Consider the following 20,365-nt stretch of genomic DNA (forward strand, 5'->3'; position numbering starts at 1 on the left):
AGGCGTTGGTTCCATATTGCAATTGAAGGATGGTTCGTGTCATGTGGAGACACATTGCAAGCAGGACATACATTTTGTATGTTGAGGTTGATTCTGGAGAGGTAAGACTATAACCTCTTACAGTACCCATATCGAAGCTGATTTAAGAACTGTATTCGCGGGGCAATTCCTGGCATAGGGGTCCGACGCCTGTTTGTGGATATCACTGAGGTCCTGTTTTTACTTTTTTGCTTCATACGGAGGTGTGCCTCTTCAATAAGATGTCTGTTGGGATGCCCAGGATTCTGGGTATTCAACAAAAGCTGTTTGTTCAGCATTTCATTTATTCCCCTAATGGAGAGTAATCTCGCCTTATTGTGTAGGTGCTGTTCTGGGGACATTAGAAGACAGCCCGTAGCGGTTCTGAGGGGAGTGTTTTAGCAGGCCTGTATTTTCTTCCAGTGAGTAACCTTTGCGTTGGCGGCCGCGCTTATAAAAAATTACCCTGGATGGGTCCAACACCGGTTTGGAGACCAAAATTATATCCGCACAAAACACATGTTCACAATTTTTTTTTTTTTGGGTACGCAACATTACAACAACCACATTAAAATCACCACCCTTAACTGCAAATATCTCGGGACAGAGATAAAATTTTTTTTCCGCCTTCGGATTATTATTGTCGAGATTAATACGCGTCTTTTGACACCTCTCTTGATATTTTTTGATGCGTATTAGCAGTGTCATGCTGTCGTAAAGAATTACCCTTTTTCATTACCCCAAGTGCTACCGGCAAGAGATATTAGGATTTTATTCAACACAAACTGCATTTCTCGCCTCACTTCCGCTTAATGGATAAATCTAAGACGAACGTTCGGTAGGTATCTAGTACATACATATGTAATTAATTGATTTACTAGATTAGATTTTCTTTGTTAATTTGCATTATTTCCGTTATAATTTTTAAGACAGCCAAACACACAATTTATGTTGCACTTAGCCGTAAATATATTTATAGGCGAAAGCAAGTCCACATAAAAGATAAACGCAATTAATTTTCCTAAAAAATTATTCAGATGAAAACGTCAAACATCAGCAGCTTTGGAAAAAATGCCTAATAATTATTAATACAACTTACCTCAGTTATGCGGACAGTTTATCATAAACTATACAAATTTTTTAACAAAATCACATTATTAAAAGCCACCAAATGGTCGAATTGAAATATTATTAATAATTTTCTAACAAAACCAGTTTCTGTTGCTGTTTTTTACGTCAACCTTTTTCTCCAATTTTTTATGTTTTTGCTCATTTATCTGAAAATCTAGTAAAGCCAGCGTTGCATTTGATAGAATGCTGCCACACTGCGAGAAACTTTGCCAATAGCTCTGCTAAAATAACATTATTGCCTATGTAAATACAACAGCTCTGTTGTTCATTTTCCAACTAACACCGCAACTCACCACATCAATTTCTCACCACAACCAAAGAAATTGAAATTTCAATTTCTTTGCCACAACCATTTCGACGTACACCATGATAAAAATATTACAAGGTAAAACCGGTGAGACAAATAACGTTTAAACAAATTTTTTAATTCTAACTTTTCTCACATTTGTTATTGTGTTTTCGTAACAAAAAAGTAAACATACATATGTAAAATAAATATAAAAAAAAAATTTTTACCAAAGACATAGATATCTATGCTCTTTGTTTTGGGTTTTTATTCGCTGCACCGTTATGGTATAGCCAAAGATAGATATATCAATCCTCTTTGCCATATCTATCACACCATTCACCATGTCAAAAATGCAATTTTTTCATCAACCACAGCAAGGTTCATTTAATCAACCACCACAGCTAAGTCATTTTGTTGTACTTTTTTTATTTTATGTTTTGTCAAAGATGACGTTTTGCTCGTGAACCATTGCGGAACGATACAAGGTGGCAGCATGGGACAGCTGATTATAAACTTTTTTTTTTGATTTGATACATCAAATTCCGGCGCAGTACAATTTTGACATTTGTTCATCGAATTTACAAAAACAAAGTACATGGAATTTTTTTTATGTGTGTAGGTATGTTACCATGCTGCCACCTTGTATCGTTCCGCCATGTTCGTCAACTAAAACATCAGCTGAGCAAATCTAGAATTTTTAGCACAACAAATTTAAAAAAAATTATTTTTTTTGGAGGAAGTAACTCAAACTACAGGTAGCAAAGACAAGGAATGTCGAAGCCCCAAGCTATGCTACACTATCAAAATAGTCAATATACGCGTGTAATGAGTCTCAAATACAAATCTAAATATAAACGTTTGAAGCGCCAAATAAAGCACTTTGTTTTTGTAAGTAACAATTTTCGTATTCAATAAAAAATTTCGATTAAACATGTTATATGTAACAGGAAAATGCTGCACTGTGTGATGAAGTTGCGCAGGTGCAAGAAGATTTGGCAACAGCGCGTGAAGAGCGACGTTATTTAATCAAACGTTTAATGCGTCATGAGGGTGTCGAAAGTCTTGAACAACAACAAATGGAGCAGGATGTGAATACGATGCAAACTAAGACCACAACCAAAATTAGTAATCCATTTCCGAAAAAACGTGGACCAAAGAAACGAAATTTAGGAACTACAACGGGGCTAGAGAGACACGATAGGCGTTGTAAGCCACATGACAAAGTAACTTTGGATGCTAGCGGCAAACCATTATATCCCATAAATTTATGTAATATACTTATACATTCACCTGGTGAGATTATACCGATTAATCCCAATTTTCATACAACACACTGGATTTATCCGGTAGGCTATGTTACAACGCGCATATACGCGCATCCTAAAGATCCAAAACGCAAATGCGTCTATACATGTAAAATACTTAATAATGCTGGCATGCCTCAATTTCAAATAATACCCGATAATGATTTGGATAGTGTTTTCTTTGGCGAATCTGCGAATGTGTGTCACAAAGCGTTGTTGGAGACTTTACAACGCGCACTGATCGATGTAGTGCAATTACCATTGCAAGTGCAAGGTGAGAAGTTCTTTGGCTTAGCTAATCCCACAGTGAAATCGCTGTTACAAATGGATCCTGGTTATGGGCAGTGTGCGAACTTCAAAGGGTTTCTAGAAGAAACTGATACCAATGGTAGTGAGAATTTGTCATTGCTTGAAGATAAAGATCCAACAATGAGTTTTGATGCATTACAAACACTAATCGCCGTATCCACCTATCACAATGTACCCGAAGTGAAAGATGAACCACCAGATGAACTTTTGGATTTTCAGTAAAAAGTAAAAAACTAATTATTTTTTATTAAAAAAGAACTTCGCATTTTATTTAAATTATTTATAGCACATTTCGTCAATGTATGTAGTATGAAACATATAAAAAACGTGCGACAATAAAAAAAATTTATTCAGTTAATGTTGCGCGACAGTCATTGAAAATTGTATACCTAATTGCAAAAAATATACTTTAAATATATATAGAAACAAATAAGCATCTACAAATTACAAAGTACATATACATACATTTATGCTTTGATTACTCGTCGTTATAAGAATTGGTTGTTAAGCGATACATTAACCGAAATTCTAAATAATAATGATCACAAGTCAATTTAAAAAATCATCTGTTGCTTTGCGATTGTTTTCTTAATATATACGTGTAGTAGTCGATATGCTTATGTGTCGCTTATACGAGTTTGTAGTCATTAGCTGTAAAATTATTTGTTGCAATTTCTCGATTTTAGATTTATTTGAATGTGCAATCATGCGACTACCTACGATGCACAGTTTGTGCTATATGTGCTGATGAGCTCGCAGACGCTGTAGAAGCCATCGATGGTACACTACTCATAAAATGACTTTGTTCGGCGAAAACATGCGGCGGCGCTGTCCGCGTTATCGATGAAACGCGCGGTTGCGATGGCGGTTGTTGGTAGCGAAATGGTCCAGCTTGCGGTGACGGTGACTGCCTGACACGTGCGGATTGTGGACGTTGTTGTTGTGATTGCTGTGAGGATCCATCAGTACTTTCTCCACGCTCTGACTGACGACTTTGACTACGTCCGAGATATTCTTCTTCAATACGTTGCTGTATCAATATATGCTCTTGAAGTTGACGTTCCTGCTGTAATAACAATTGTTGTTTTTGTTGTGCTAATTTCGCGGCTTTTATCTTCGGTGGACGGCCACGCGTGAACAGTAAATTTGAAACAAATATGACGGGCGTAAATAAGCGCATGGGAACATTGCTAAATAAAAGTAAAACAAAAATTATAATATGTATATGGATGGACGTTTTTAAGAAAGTACTAACAAAACTTTGCTTAGTTCAAAAGGTAATAAATCCTTTGTAATTCGTTTACTTGATAACCTGAAGATTTTTTAGGATGTGGTGTTCGTGACAAAATAAGCCAGTGTTGTTGGCGCAAAAATGATATAAACTGAAATAATGGTCGGGCTAGTACCTTAAAGGTGCTGTGGTACCGGAGCGTACCCGATCTGTGTCCGGCAAAGGACCATTACATCGATAAAACTCCCCAAAGCCTTCGGGGAGCAACCTTATCGCTACAACAACAACATGAAGAAAACAAATAGGGACAAGCAGGATAGCACAATGGTTAAGGCAACTGCAGTTTCACCGTGTGATTCGCGGTTAGAATCTCGGTGAAACCGTTGATAACCTTACGGAATTGCCTGATGATGATTACGTGGCATTTTTCGAAATGGTAGCATCGCAATATACCAGTAAATTTTTCTTTCTTATCAGTTTCTCTTAAAACAAGAATTATAATTGAACATTCAATTATTAAAAGCCGGTGTTAAGCACATGAATTCTTAAATATTAAGCCAACTTTTGTTAGTTCCCTCATTATAAATTTATAAACCTTACGTTGTATCAACTATCGGTATAGCTTCGTTGCTGCTCAACAAAAAAAGTGGGAAAAATATTGAAAATATGCATGAGCTGACTATAATCGAGTCTGTCATATTCGTAAGTATAGTCAGCGGTAAGCCAAATCCCAAAAAATATGGCCAATTATTTTCGATGTAACTAAGACGACGATGTAACTCCCAACCCATATTAATCCATTTATATTCGAACGAGTACAGCGTGTAGAGTAGACATAAATGCAGATAGTATAACGCGTTACCCAAAAAAGGTATAGGCAATAAATTCATCAGCATACTTTGTCCGAGAAAAAATATTTGTATTATAAAACTGAATATTAAATCTGCAACAAATTTGCTAGCGTTTGGTATCATTTGTGGTTTGCCTTTGCGTACACGATAGGCCGAATTTGCTATATCAGTAAACCATATTGAACTGCAAATTTTACTCAACAAAAATATGGGCAGCATCCACATCATAAAGAATAAGATTGATATTGCTATTTGCACCCATGTCCATATTGTTTTCATGGCTAAAGAATTATTACTTAGTATTATATTTGCGCATAATTTGACGAAAGGTGTTATTCCTTGCTCGAAAATGATTATACTTAACCATGCGAACCCGCCATTTAGTAGACAACATTGTACAACTTGTTTGGCAATTTTTTTCTCCCTGAAGGTAAAAGAAATCAATTAAGTTATGCATTAATATATAATTTGAATTTCTTCTTACGGTTTTGGTTCATTGGATTGCTTTTTTAATATACTATTTAAACTGCGTTCATTGGGAAATCTTTCTTCTTGTTCACGCACTAGTAAGTCTTTTAACTCCTCACGCGCCATCGCCGCTGCTGAGGATGGCGTTGGTGAGTGACTTCTTTGATTGCGCCTTTCTCTTTCTTTTAGACGGCGCTGTTTTTCTGCTTCTTCCTCGGCATTTATTTTGTGTATTTCCGCATCAATATAGAGTAATAGTGAAACTCCTTTTATGCTATCAAGTAAACCATATACTATACCCAGCGCAATATTCTATACAAATAGAAAATTAGAATGTATAATGCATGATTTTTCAGTGCGAGTTTAAACTCTAGTTAAAGTTGACTAGAGCCTTGTCACTTTGTTCGACAACAAAATTTTGCTGCTCATCTCAGCTTAACCGGCCGAAGTGGCAGGGTTAAACTATAGTCAACTTTAACTGGAGTTTAAACTCGCACTGTTAAAGCCGGAGTAAATATGATAAATTTATATATAAGTAAATACAGAGAAAAAAACTAAGCTAAATAGCAGCGATGCTTAGGCGGTTCAACAAAAGAACTAAACAATCAGCACCTTAAAAAAAAAAAATAAAAAATATATATCGTCTAGTGAAAGCTATAAAATTCCATGTTATTCTTGTCCAGCATAATTTGAATATAAAAATTTGCAACGGTTCTCGTACTTCTCGAATGTTGTTGTTGTATTAACGATAAAGACACTCCCCGAAGGCTTTGGTGTTATTTATGTTGATGGTACCCTTTGCGGATATAGATCCGGTACGTTCCGGTAACAAAGCACCATTAAAGAACTAGCCCAACCATCTCGGGGACGATTTATATAACCACATTAAACCTTCTAGGCCGTATCCCCCTCCCCACCCCCACTTCCATGAACTTGGGGTCGCAAGAGCCCCGGCTGTTAATGAAACAGGATTCGCCACGTATAGGTGAGGTTGGTAATTGGGTTGGAGAAGCTATATATTGCGGTGGCAACCCCTTGAGAAGGTTGCGCTACACAACCCCTTGAATCAATTTAATATTTTAGTCGCCTCTTATGACAGGCATACCTACCGCGGGTATATTCTAAGCTCCCTAACCTGTTGGGGGTAATCTTTATAGACAACAGCGAGAGCTCAAATGTCAACCGAAATTTATTGCACTCCAGCCAATACTGTAGCAAATGTGCCGACATTTATGTATATGATACCCTAACTTGTCCCACTTTTCCATCCCACGGAAGGTTTTCGAGATATCGCTGGTATATATTGCTTAGGTAACAAGTTTATTAAGTTTTAGAATTTGTACTACGCACTTTGATTGCTCCCATCTTTTATTATCAATTTGTTAAAACACCCTCAGCCAACACCGTTGTAGCTTTCCATTTATTTACACATTTAAGTATATTTGTTGTTACTTGCACATCTTTTAAGACTTAAAAATTGTTATTATTGATTTATTCTATAGCAAATAATTACTTATAACGAAATTTATTCTAATATATTGGTATAAAAAGCTATCGAATTTTTCTAGGTAATTCAATCATGATTCTAGGTAAAAGCCCCGTCACTAAAACCCAAGTCACATAAGCAGTTTTTGATATAGATGCGTTTAATTCTATCCTATGAATTAAGAGTAGATTACACGTATTTTTATATGGAACGGAAGATTCAGTGACACCGGCGCCATCTGACATGTAAAAGTAGCCAACTTGCAAACTTTTGTAGCTAGTAAAGCATAAGAAAAAGAATTTGATATTTGCTTTGGCTAAGGGTGATGGCACACTTTGCAAGTGAAATTATTTTTCCCACTCGTTGGTAACTTTTCAAACAGTTTTCGCAATTAAAAACTGGAATATAACAAATGAATACGACACAAAATATGTTAGTAAGTATTTTTGATGTATACTTTAATTTCTAAGTCTGAAGTTCCTTCATATTTATAAACGCTAACATACATGCAATCTACTCGTAATGCATAAGATAGAGTTAAATGATTCTCAATGAAAAACTGCTTATGGGACGGGGCTTAAATTGACAAAGAAGAAATGCAAAACAGCTGTTTTTGTTTTGATGGCTTACGCATACAGAGCATACAGTTATCGGTGTATCGGTGTAACCGTCGCAATACAATAAGCGTGCTGTCGGAGAGGTCATGTCTAATCACAGTTTTTAAAAATAAAGATGTTGCATGCGCAAACCTCAGTGGAAAGCAGCAGAGCTTCACAAAATTCTAGTAGGTCACTTCCACCACACCACGAACTTTAACACAAATTTTAAGCGCACAAAATACACTGATTGGAGTTTTAGAGAGTAAAGGTTAAAATTCTGAACAAATTAGCTGAATAAAAAATGTACAAATAATTGGAAAATAATAAATACAGACAGTGGTAGTTTAAAAAATTATGCTGTGGTGAGTGGTGAATGTGACCTACTAGAGTTTTGTGAAGGTTGGTTCACACTATTTTTAACGCATGCAACATCTTTATTCTTCAAAAATCTTTGGCGCATAACCATAGTCAATATAAAATAGATTTTAAATTTAGTTGCATCTTTTTGACATAATTTTCTATGAGCTATCTGTCAAAAAAGCTGAAACTAAATTTAAAACTTATTTTATTTTGACTATGATTATGCGCCTTTGTGTCTAACGCCCCTATTATGAACTCATACGATACACGATAAACGCTGTCAATCTGTTATACCGTATTATGAAATAAATTCTAGCGTGTGAAACCCCATCGTTACCGTTTATCGTATAGTTGAACCATGGTTTATCGTTTACCGTGGTATTCCCTGCCAAAATTGTTGGATTACGTGTGTGTTCCATTTTCTTCATGTTGGAGTACTTTAACGATAGCCGTTAGTGCTCTCTTTTGTTAGTCTTAAAATTCATTTTAAGCCTAAATACATAATAATAATAATAACAATAGCCGTGTTTTTTTATACACGCGTATACTGTTAGGTTTGCGCGTGAAAAAAACGCCTATCCTCGCTTATACCTGTATGACACTACTTTATTTTCGTGTATTTTTTCTTGTATTTTATCTTCAATTTTTTGTCGCCCTCCCTCCTAATACGGCTTCAGTACTGGTGTAAGGGTGTAAACTATATTTCAAAAAACTAACGAAATACTAGGAAAATACAATCTAGTTCATTAAAACAAACGAGCCAGTTTGTATTTCGATAGGTTTTTTTTTGACATTCGGCCGTTGTTTCTTTATATTTTCTGACACATGAAAATTTTGTTTTTAGTTTGAAATTTTGGTGCATAAAATCAACATTCTTGTGAAAAAAAGTGAACCATTAGAGACCGAAATAAATTTCGTGTGTTATTTGTATTGTTTTTATTGTTAAAAGAGTTAATGTAAAAATAAAATGTAAAACGTTTTGTACTAGCGGACGAGAGGGGTATTGACTCCACTGTATACGAAAACGTGTCGGTCAGGGCGTTCCACTGTATGCCGAGAGTTTTGGTGTTGCTTGCTTTCTCGAATTCCAAAAGATTGGTATCTAGCAAGTCCTCTTCTTTGATGTTTCTTATTATACTGGGGTGATTGGCCGTTATTTTCCTTAATGGAAATCCTGCTGACGCTAACACTACATATGTTTATTTGGTCAAGACAGGGACGGCTTTAGGGAAAGTTTCTTCTACATTTTTGGCCAGTTGGTGAAGAGTACGTATGGCGAGATAGGGGGCACAGTTCACACCAAATGTGACTGTTTTCAGACGATAGTCTTTTATGGGGTCGCTCGGAGATGAGCGAAAGACGATCCTCTGATATTCTCTGTCGTCTTCGAGCATTATAATTTGAAGATAAATTTTTTCTACGTCTCCGTTGAAAACAAACTGGTATGTCCGCCACTTGAGGATCAGAAGCATCAGATCGGGTTGGAGGGTAGGGCCGGTATAAAGAACGTCGTTGAACGCATGTCCAGATGCCGACTTCTTTGAGGCGTTAAACACGACCCGCACCTTTGATGTCTTTTTCTCGGGTTTGACAATTGCGTGATGAGGAAGATAAAATGAGAGGCATTTTCCTCCGTCAAATTTTTCATAGGAGCCGGTTTCCTCCATATGATCGAGGGTGAGGTATTCTTCTAGAACACTATCATATTGAGTCTTTAAATCCCCTTTCTTCTGCAGACTTCTCTCCATTCCAAGAAACTGGCTTAGAGCTGAAGACCGAGAGTGGGATAGTGAGATTGACTCTGGGAAGCTGGGTTTAAACGGCAGCCTTACTATATAACGACCGTTATCATCGCGTGAGGTTGTGGCTGCATAGAAATTCTCGCAAAACTCGTCTTCTGGGATTATTTGGGGTTTGGTGGGAACTTCCTCCAATTCCCAGAATTTACGCAATAGAGAGTTAAGATCTTCGTTCGACACTTCTGACACTTGCATGCAGAAAGCGTTTACCATCACAGGGGCTCTACCGCTCAGAATCCATCCAAAAATGGTTTTCTGCGCTAGAAGATGGGGGGAAAGTTTCTCAACGCCATTTCGGATGATTTGCGGTATTACATCACTGCCTAGGACGAGACCTATTTGCGAGGGGGAGTGACAGTTCGAGTCTGCGAGGTTGAGGTGTGCCCATTTTGCTTGAAGCTCGCTAGTGAGCTTAAGCGAGGGGAGCATTTTTGTTAGCCGGGGTAATACTATTGCCTCTGCATCGGGGGATATCAAAGTCAGAGAGCACAATTTGTTTGAGGTCTGAACTACCTTGCCGCCCATCCCTGATATTTCAAATCTAGAGGGTTTGAATGGGAGTTTGAGTCTATATTGGGCTCTGGTAGAGATAAAGGTTCGTTCAGATCCCTGATCTACAAGAGCTCTGAGTTTGAAAATTTCTCCCCTATGATCTACGGGTACGATAGCCGTGGGTAAAATTATTTCACAATCGTTTTCGGAATAAAACGATTGCACTTGGCTTTTCTGCGAGCATGAAGGGCTTTCATCCAGGGCATTGGCTTGATCGGGAGTATTACCGGGTGAGACTGTGGAATTCGTGGTCGTGCCTTGTGAGGATGTCTTTTGCAATCGTGAGGGTTGTCTCTTCGGCACTTGAGATGTGTCTTCGTGAAGAACTGAGTTGTGGCGATCTTGACATTGATTGCAAGTTTGAGTACTGGAACAGTCTTTCAATATGTGTGACTGAGAGAGACAATTGAAACAGCTTCTTAAATTTGAAGCAACTTATAAGGGGGTGAGATGAGGTTTTACACATAGCGCACTTGTACATTGCCCGCTGCTCTGTCATATGAGACTGGGTGTGGGAGGTCGATTTATTTTGAAACGCATGTGACTGTTGGGGTTTAAATGGCGGCCTAGCTTGTGGGGTGGCTTTAAATTTATTTGGTCGCCATTGATCGACTCGCTCTACGACTTCATATCGAGTTGTGAGGAACTGGTCCATTTGGGACCAGTTAGGAAGTTCTCTTGAAGTCAGAAACTGCTCCCATAACGTGACTGTATTTTCTGGGAGTTTAGAGGTAACCAGATAAATAAGTATGGGGTCCCAGTTATCTGTGGAGACTTGTTGCGTGGCGAGAATTTGAAGGCAATTATTTACCGACGGCTGCAACCTTTGAATGTCTTCACTGTTTTCCGTGGTGATCGTTTTTAAATTCATCAGAGCCCGTATTTGATTATCTACGAGAACTCGTCTGTTCTCGTATCGGGACTTTAGGGCTTCCCAGGGAAATTGGTTGACTATTTGAGCTGCCTTTCCTTGGGTTTTGTATCTGAGGTGATACAATTTTTGCGCTTGGGAGAGTTTCGGGTGGTTAATATAAACGGCTGTGAACATGTCACGAAATGAGGGCCATTTTTCATAACCAGCATAAAATGTTTCGGTATCGCAGGGAGGGATTTTTAGCGAAATACCGGAGTTGTCGGAAGGACCTGGTGTGACGGTAGGGGGAGCGGGGAATTTGCTTGTTTAAGCAACTGAAGCTGGTCTTCGATCTGGGCTTTTGTGTCTTCGTACGCTATGAGACAGTACCTGTATATGCTATTAACAGATGTTGGAAAATCTTCGGGCAGGTCCTGATCTGGGGTTTCGACAATCTTATCGAAGACGGTTTGGACTCTATTCCAGAATTTTTCTATGTTTGAGTTTTTTATCTTAAGTGAGGACTCAGTATTGTCTTGGAGGGACGTCGTGCTACATGGAGTACTACAGTGAAAGTACTTTGGAAAGTACTCTCACGTATGTACTCTATGGAATGCTCACAAACAAAGCGAGAGTGGGATCACCCCTTTTTTGTATGAATACAGATTAGTTTTGGAACACTCCTATACTCCTAAAGGTGTATTCCTTACACTATTTATGGAGTACTAGCGTTTTTTTAAGGGTTGGCATACGCTAACTATCGTATCTGCTGTTCAATTTTATACGGTAGCTATCGCTGATAAATTTTTGAACGATAAGGGAGCCATGGGAGCTATTTAAATAAAAGTAAATATAAAATTATTACAAAATCCAAAAGAATCAAACTCATTCCCATCTCTCTGTTTCAACACCCTGGGCAAGAAACCTTAAAGTGGCACAAACCCTCAAAATATTTGGGACTGGCGACCTAATTTTACAGACGCGCAAACTGCCTTCTACCACTATTAAAGCTTGAAACACAATGCCCTGACGCCAAAGAGAGTACCCTTTGGGAGTATAGGAGTATTCCAAAACTATTCTGTATTCATACAAAGAATGTGCTCCAATTAACATTGCGATGTCCTAGGGGAGGAGTAGGTGATCCCACACTCGCTTTGTTTGTGAGTATTCCATAGAGTACATACGTGAGAGTACTTTCCAAAGTAATTTCACTGTAGTACTCCATGGAGCACCCACAGAGGATCATATGCCAAAGTACTAAAGAGGAATTGTGCCGGAAAGAATTATCGGAGTGAATTTAATTTAAAATGAAAGTAAATGAAGAGGGGCAATACAACTTTTATATTTTTTACTACGAATATTCTTATGTTATTTAGAATTTGCGTGAATAAAGAAACTAATATTTCTCTATACTATAGTATGTATACATAAAACCAGTGCGCGGTTGCATTTTATCAGAGTTGCCATAGTCAAATTTTATTATCAGTTATTTGTATGCAATATTTTACTTTTGGCAACTCTGTTCGATCGTCATCGTGTCGTGATCACGGTCGTTAAAAAACGAGCATTAATCGGCTGATGGTGGTCCGCAAACGCATTGCAAAGGAGTATTGTTAGAGTACTCCAACATGAAGAAAATGGAACACGTAATCCAACAATTTTTGCAGGGTAGATACTCTCTTTGCTTTGACGATAGATTTAATTCTATCGTCGCCGCCGGGCGAAGGGTTGCTGCTGTTAAATTTTTTGAGTATAAAAAAAGAAAATATAATATCCAAAAACAAATTTTTTTTTCTTTACATATAATTTTTAATTTAATTTCTTAACATTTTTGTTTTGTTTTGTTAATTTCTCAACATTTTGGGCGTGTTTTATCACTCAAGTGCTAAAGCAGAGAATTAAAAAAGTTTTGATTTTTTTCATCTTGATTTCTAAATAATGGTCACTCTGAATAAACAGCGTCAATTTCGCCCGGCCTTGTGTTTTAAGTAGACGAAATGTCTGGGCGTAATTTGAAAAATGTCATCGCCCGACGCGGCGTATATCGTCGTCGCTCGGCATTGTGTTTCAAGCATAAGACGAACCCTGAAATCTATTTTTTTTATTAAACTTTTTTTTTTACTTTTAGTATGTCAAGTACTTACAGTGTAGAGTTCATTTCAAGAAGATTGGAAGCATCTCTCAATTTTCTTCTTTCCATGACCCCTATGTGAGTTTCGTCAATTTATTCGTTTGAGTTTATATAAAAGGCAACATAGGTTGCAGAAAACATTTTATGGTAATAGTCTAGTTGAGGGGTCGACTGCTAATACGCTCCCAAAAATATCGAGAGAGGTGTCAAACGACGCGCCTTGACATCAGTATTAATAATCCGAAGGCGGAAAATAAAAATTTTAACTCGTTCAAAAGATATTAACAAAAAAACCGAAAAAAGACCCGCGTGCACCTCCGAAACCGGGGGTGGGATCCATAGTATTTTTTTGCGCAGAACACCTTTCTGCGTTGGCGGCCTTCGGCCGCGCTTATCAATAATACCCCTGGGCTATGCCATGCCAAGTCCGGGTGTGTGGTATAACCGTGGCCACCGCCACGGTGATGCATAATTTTTTTGTGGGTACAACACAACAACAACCACATGAAAATCGCCAACTTCAACTGCAAATATTTCCGGACAGAGATAAAATGTTTCTTTTCCGCCTTCGGATTATTGTTCTCGAGATTAATACGCGTCTTTTGACACCTCTCTCGATATTTTTGGTAGCGTATTAGCAGTCGACCCCTCAACTAGAATTTTACCCATTTTATTATTACAGCTCTTAAAAACTTTGGCCACTTTTATGTACAAGACAATTTATTTGTTAGTATTTACGGGTAATTCTTTACTTTAGGGTACAACTGCTAAAATTTCACTAAAAAAGACAATAGTGTTACCAAAAGACACGTTTTCATCCCAGGATCACGAATCCGAAAGCGGAAATTAAGAATTTTATTTATGTGAAAAGATATTTCCAAAAAACCGAAAAATGGCCCGGAACGCTCCGAAACCGGGGGTGGGATCCATAGTATTTTTGCGCAGAACATCTTTCTGCATTGGCGGCCTTTGACCGCGCTTATAAAAAATTACCCTGGGTGGGTCCAACACCGGTTTGGAGACCAAAACTATATCCGCGCAAGACACTTTTACCCACAGTTTTTCTTGTGGGTACCACAAAATCATAAAAATTACAATAACCACATAAAACATTTCGATTTTGTTTGCAGATATCTCCGAAAAGAAATAAAATTTCCACTTCCGGATTCGTGATCCTGGGCCCAAAACGCGTCTTTTGACACCTCTCCTGATATTTTTGGACGAGTTTTAGCAGTTGTACCCTAACATGCCACCCTAATAAAAACGCACGTAAGTCATTTTCTGTCAAAAATGTCTCATGCACATACAACTTTTATGAGGGCAACCGAAATTGAATTTGCTGCGTTAAAACCTAACTCGATTTCCAATTTTTGTTCTGCTTGATTTACATTGTCGCAACGCATGTTGGGGCAAAAAACGCCGGTTGTTTGCGTGCGCTAAAAAAAAAGGCTGTGCGGTTTTATTAGGTTGGCTTGTAACCCTACAAGAATACTGACTATCATATGACTTACATCTGATTGTCAGCAATGTTAACGTAACGATCAGCGCCTCATACAAACTTTCTATCACAAACTTAAGGGGACTTGCGCAAATGTGATGTAAACAATTGTGTACGTGTGAGTTTTTGTCTCCTTCGTATACACCAACATGGCCTACTGATTAAGAATATAGCCGTACTGCTCACTCTCATTCCTTTTCCTGGATCAGTGCTGACACTCTAACCAAAGAGGATGAATACAATAAGAGCCATCACTCGTTATTTTGTGGCGAGTATCTCGCTGGAAATTGAAAAAATTGATTCCGAATGTTTTCAGAGAGGGACATTTTTAATTGTCTCGCATTTATCCATGCCGTGTAGGCCCCTTATGCAACTCTGATTTTTGGAAAGAGAATTAAATAAATTAATTAAATACAGTCGAAAAATAAACACAAATACCCCACGAAAATGTATAGAAGACATTTATAAACATCTCGCCCAAAAAAAAAGTAGCGACTACCTCTCAGTATACATCGAGTAAATGCCAAAAAAATAACGAGTGACGCCTCTTATTGTATTTATCCTCTTTGCTCTAACTATCAAAAAGTGTCATAAATGATAGTTTACTGTAGATATCAGGTTTGACTGTTATACTATCATAAATGACCATTGTTATATTCCGCCAAAAATGAAACAATGCTTTTTGCTTTTTATTTACTTTATTTCATTACGTTCTTAATTTTGTAGGTGATAAAAACATATGTGTTTCTTATTTGTTTAAAATAAATAGTTTTATAAGAATTCGAGTTCAGAATGTCCAATTAAAATTCAGAAAATAACAAAACAACAGAAGAGCGCTTTCCTCATGCGGAAGCACATTTAAAAATGAATCACCACTAACCACTATTTTTTTTCGCGTATCAATTTTTTGAGTGCGCCCCACACATTCCGACAGCTTTTGGTATTTTTTAATATTTTCGATTTTTTTTGCTTTTAGCATGGAGCTTTGAAATGCTCTCTTTTTCATTTTTTAAACTTATTTTTTATATGGTTTTCGTCGGTTGAAAATGGCGGAATTTAAAAAATAACAAAACAACCGTGGTAATCATTTGATTGTCATATGACCAAAGAGGATAAATACAATAAGAGCCGTCACTCGTTATTTTTTGGGCATTTACTCGATGTATACTGAGAGGTAGTCGCTACTTTTTTTTTGGGCGAGATGTTTATAAATGTCTTCTATACATTTTCGTAGGGTATTAGTGTTTATTTTTTCGACTGTATTTAACTAACTTATTTAATTCTCTTTCCAAAATCACAGTTGCACAAGGGGCCTACGCGGCATGTATAAATGCGAGACAATTAAAAATGTCCCTCTCAGAAAACATTCGGCATCAATTTTTTCAATTTCCAGCGAAATACTCACCACAAAATAACGAGTGACGGCTCTTATTGTATTTATCCTCTTTGATATGACAGTCAGTAGTGACAACATGATGAAATCGGATAAACTGTTCTCGCATACATAAAATTCCGTTGAGAATTATGTATCTGTCTCACATGCATAATGGTATCTGCTGTATGTTCTTTTGTTCTGTACCAGGTGTCCGAAGCTTTCCCAGTGTTATGGAGTCGCATTTACTATGGAAGCAGTAAGGAAGGCGGTCGGCATGATGTGTTGGTGCACAGTGGCTAGTCATTGTCGGCTATCATGCCTATCAAAACGAGCAGCTGTCGAATTCAAAACAAACTGACAGAAGCGCAGAGACCGACTCAAAACGCTTATAATTCAAACTAAAACAACATCCGGCTGAACCGGATGTCACGGACAGACCGTTAACATTCAAAAAAATTCAAAAATCTAAAATTCAAAAAAAACTGGCGCAAAAAAAAATTACCGAACCGGACATGACCGGTTACTAACTCTAAAAACCAAACTCAAAAAAAACTGCTGAAATTAAAATAAAATAACCGAAGGGAAAATAAACATAAAGGGCCGAATATATATAGGGGCGCCGCGGGTGGTGTTGCGACGCCCGGTGCTTGTCCCCCCCTCAATAACCATGGCCACCGACGCACCCGTATTTCGGTGGCCCCTTACCTGTGTGCCCTAAGTGCCTTCTAAACAAGTAAGGAAGTCAGCATTCCCATATTGTCAACAAATTTATTCAATTTTCATTATTACTACTAACATAGATTTCTCTTTTGTTTTCTCTTACTTCTTACTACAAGGGTTTTGGAACCTATTTAAGCTTATAAACAAATTTTTTTGAAAAAATTTTATAGCAATCAAAAAGGCTATATATGTACTAAAATAAAAATATACTATATATGTAATGAAAGAAAATCTTTTTTTGTAGAACTTTGGTCAAATGCCCCTTTGCTCCTTTTTTATTTTACAAATCTATCTTAGGGCTGTACAGTTTGGATACAACTTCTGCTAATTGGGGCCCCTTACAAAATTAATAGTCGTTGTATTAAAATTACTTTGAGTTTAACTAAACATCAATTCGGTATTACACATAGTATAATGACAGTAATATGTATTATGCGCTGAGAAATTAGTCATAAACGCAACTAGGACTAAACTTGGGGTAAATCCTACCCCTCAAAAAATATTGTTTCACAAGCTCAAGCAAAACGTAAGCTTTTAGATTCATGGAAAAATTACCGAAGTCATTCACCTGTTCAGGTAAAACATGAACCTTTTAAACTTATAGTACAATTACTGAAATCGTTTTACTTGGTCAAGTGAAACGTAAACTGTTTTACAAGTAAGTGTTAGGGTTGGTATTGTTTCGGGTTTAGTTCGACTCAGTCACCCAAAAAAAAAAATGTATACAACAAAAAGTTTTGTTTTGCTAACGCAAGCCAAGCCGCATTACTTGTTATTTGCGTCTCTTAATATAAAGTTAATGCATTTTACTGATAATGCAACTGAGCTTGAATTACCAATAAAACTTTATTCCTTACCGAAACAATATCAACACTTTTGCTCACTCCAAAATCATATTCGCCACGATGGCATCAATAAAAAAAAATGTATTAGTAAAATTTTACCACAACGCAAAGCAGATTTTAATGCCTGAAACACCTTTTTCTTTGTTTCACAGGCAGTATAAATTGCACACCCATGACCATTAAAATATGCTTTGCTTTTTTGTTGGTTAAAATTTTTTCTTGTAGAAAAAAGGCAATTTACTATGACTTAAACATTACATAGATATATACTCGTCTTGTCTCTTGTGTTTTATATAAACAATTCACTTTTAATTTAGTTGTGGCTACATTAACATTATATAATGTTGCGGAGTCAAAAATATAATTTAAAAAAAAAGGTTAAGGCTACAAATACATAATTTTAGTTCAGTAGTGGAACGAACTCACCGCTTTAACCGCTGATGTTCGTTATCGCAATTGGAATGCCCGCAGGCCTATATTCGCTGTCCTGTGATTGTCATTGTAGCAGGTTTATTGTAGCCCAATCTGGTCGTAGTTGGTAAGGGTTGCGCTAGTAGTGTTATTGCCGGCATGAGCGCGGCTAGTAAGGATGCGGCTGGTATTATTGCCGGTATGAGCGCAGTTAATAAAGGTGCGCTAGTCTTGGGGTCGTCGGAACCGCCTGTTGTTGGTGTTAACCTTAATGGCCTCAAGCCTATGTACGTGGCCCCGCTACGTGCGTTGCTACTGGTGTGGCGGTACGTCTGATGGTTGTTGCGCCCGTGGTTGCGCTTATGAAGGGGTTGGGGGAGGTACTACCGATGGTGATGCCCGTGGTAAAAGTAGGCACCGTTGGTGGTGGTTGGCGCGGTGGTCCGAGGTGAACAAAAGACCCAGGTGGCGATAAAGCTTCGTGCTGGCCTTTACGTCGGTGGTAGTGTCCTCCTAGGTTAAGATATATTACCACCCAATTCCCCCCTTTTTTTTTTATTTCTGCGCAGCATACAATTGCCACTTGAACATGCCTAATGGTTGATAGGTTAAAATGCAGATCTAATTCTGGCGTTGTTTCATTGATGGGAAAATGTTCACGTTGTAAGTCCCAATAATCATTTAAAAACACCATCGGTGAATACGTTTTACCACCATCATCTAATTTGGCGTCGATTTGGCCGGCAACTCGGCGATTTTTCTTGATTTAGTTTTTCTTACCAAATTTTTCCTTTCCTTATGTGTATACGGCGGAAACTCAATCTCATTGTACAGGTTTACAAGTATGATATGTATGAGAGGGAAACAATTTCTTTCCCTTTCTAACACACGGCAGTTTGACACTTCGGTCAGTGTCAAACTAGCGTGGAACCCAGTGGAACATGAATTTTGACACTGAACGAAGTGTCAAAATTACCGGGGTTGCTTCGTCGAAAGCGACACAGGGAAACAAAAAAAGGAGCGGAATATCAGATATGGGTTGCTGTGATAGTAAATTTTTTTGAACGAATTTAGTATGGAAATGTACTGCACCTATATGGGTCCTACAGAAAATTATACAAAAGTCTTGAATTGGGCTATCTGAGGACACGTAGTTATTCCAGTATTAAGAATACAAACACGGGTGCTAAGTTTTTCTACCCGCTCAAAAGTTCTCCTCGAAAACCAGTTTGAAACCGAGCTCGACTGCAATAACCCGTCCAAAAATGTGGAAAGAGAAACGAAAAGACGTGTTTTATCATGTTATCAATAGTCCAAAGGCAAACAAGTATTCGAATTATTGGAAGCGAGGCAAAAACGCGTCTATTAATACCTCCCCCGACAGATTTGGTCGTGTTTTAGCAATCGTCCCCGGTAGTAAAGTATCACAATTTGGCAATTAAAATTGTCCAAAACATATGGATTTTAAAGAGAGATGTAATTTAGTGCTCGTTTGAAAGTAAATAAGGATATTTTATTTGTAATTTTACAATAAAAATTTTACGCAGTTTTTGTTAGCAGCTACTACACTTTTCTTGGACCTAAGAGGTACAACAGTGCCAAATAGCATCCACACAAAAAACTAACAGGAACAAGAATTTTATCAGGTGAGCGTGGCTGTGTATGTGCGTGCTGCTACATATCCTACTTGTAGACCTGTACTATGCTCAATCTTCAAAAGGGGCGATTTTTTTCGTAGTGATGGCCGGTCTGCCGGTCTGTCTTTTTCTTGTTCTTTCGATATCTTTTTATCGCAACTTTCGCCACATCGCTAGGTGTGTTCGCGTGAACACGCTCCCAAGTGGATCGTAGCCGTAGACCGTAGCAGCAGACCGTAACACCAGTTTGAGTCCTTTTTAATGATTATAGGCTGTCGTTGGGTACATGCGGACATGCGTGAGCGAACAAAAGAACATACATAAATTTGAGTATCAATGTTTACGTCATCGCAGGATCAGTATTGTCAATTACAAGTGTGAGTGTATTAGTAAAACCAAAGAGGATAAATACAATAAGAGCCGTCACTCGTTATTTTGTGGTGAGTATTTCGCTGGAAATTGAAAAAATTGATGCCGAATGTTTTCTGAGAGGGACAT

General features: G+C 37.7%; 3 protein-coding genes across 7 annotated transcripts in view; 1 reads left to right on the forward strand and 2 right to left on the reverse strand.

The window, feature by feature from the left end:
* The window catches only part of LOC137241216 (lysosomal dipeptide transporter MFSD1-like), a 35,942-nt gene extending 34,639 nt beyond the window's left edge, over nt 1–1,303 (reverse strand). The window contains exon 1 of one of the 2 annotated variants that reach the window (XM_067768561.1): nt 1,118–1,303. The gene's annotated coding sequence lies outside the window, so the exon portion shown is untranslated. The remainder of the gene's footprint in view (nt 1–1,117) is intronic. The other variant, XM_067768562.1, reaches the window with a different exon arrangement.
* Nucleotides 1,304–1,911: 608 nt separating this feature from the next.
* On the forward strand, nt 1,912–3,616 carry LOC137241215 (transforming growth factor beta regulator 1). Of its 2 annotated transcripts, XM_067768559.1 has the most exons (3): nt 1,912–2,326; nt 2,386–2,707; nt 2,789–3,616. In XM_067768559.1, exons 1-3 carry the CDS (start codon nt 2,210–2,212, stop codon nt 3,271–3,273), a joined length of 924 nt encoding a protein of 307 aa, XP_067624660.1. In that variant the 5' UTR covers nt 1,912–2,209; the 3' UTR covers nt 3,274–3,616. The 2 variants fall into 2 exon arrangements, with proteins under 2 accessions (XP_067624660.1, XP_067624659.1); XM_067768558.1 differs by having other exon boundaries at nt 1,916–2,326; nt 2,386–3,616.
* On the reverse strand, nt 3,289–7,346 carry tank (EI24 domain-containing protein tank). Of its 3 annotated transcripts, none has more exons than XM_067768555.1 (4): nt 7,281–7,346; nt 5,618–5,913; nt 4,883–5,557; nt 3,289–4,241 (listed from the first exon to the last, which is right to left on the reverse strand). In XM_067768555.1, exons 1-4 carry the CDS (start codon nt 7,323–7,325, stop codon nt 3,764–3,766), a joined length of 1,494 nt encoding a protein of 497 aa, XP_067624656.1. In that variant the 5' UTR covers nt 7,326–7,346; the 3' UTR covers nt 3,289–3,763. The 3 variants fall into 3 exon arrangements, with proteins under 3 accessions (XP_067624656.1, XP_067624658.1, XP_067624657.1); XM_067768557.1 differs by lacking the exon at nt 7,281–7,346 and adding an exon at nt 7,115–7,250; XM_067768556.1 differs by lacking the exon at nt 7,281–7,346 and adding an exon at nt 6,952–7,230.
* Between the last annotated feature and the right edge of the window lie 13,019 nt (nt 7,347–20,365).

This window comes from Eurosta solidaginis, chromosome 2 (assembly GCF_040869045.1).
Source record: "Eurosta solidaginis isolate ZX-2024a chromosome 2, ASM4086904v1, whole genome shotgun sequence".
Lineage (NCBI taxonomy): Eukaryota > Metazoa > Arthropoda > Insecta > Diptera > Tephritidae > Eurosta > Eurosta solidaginis.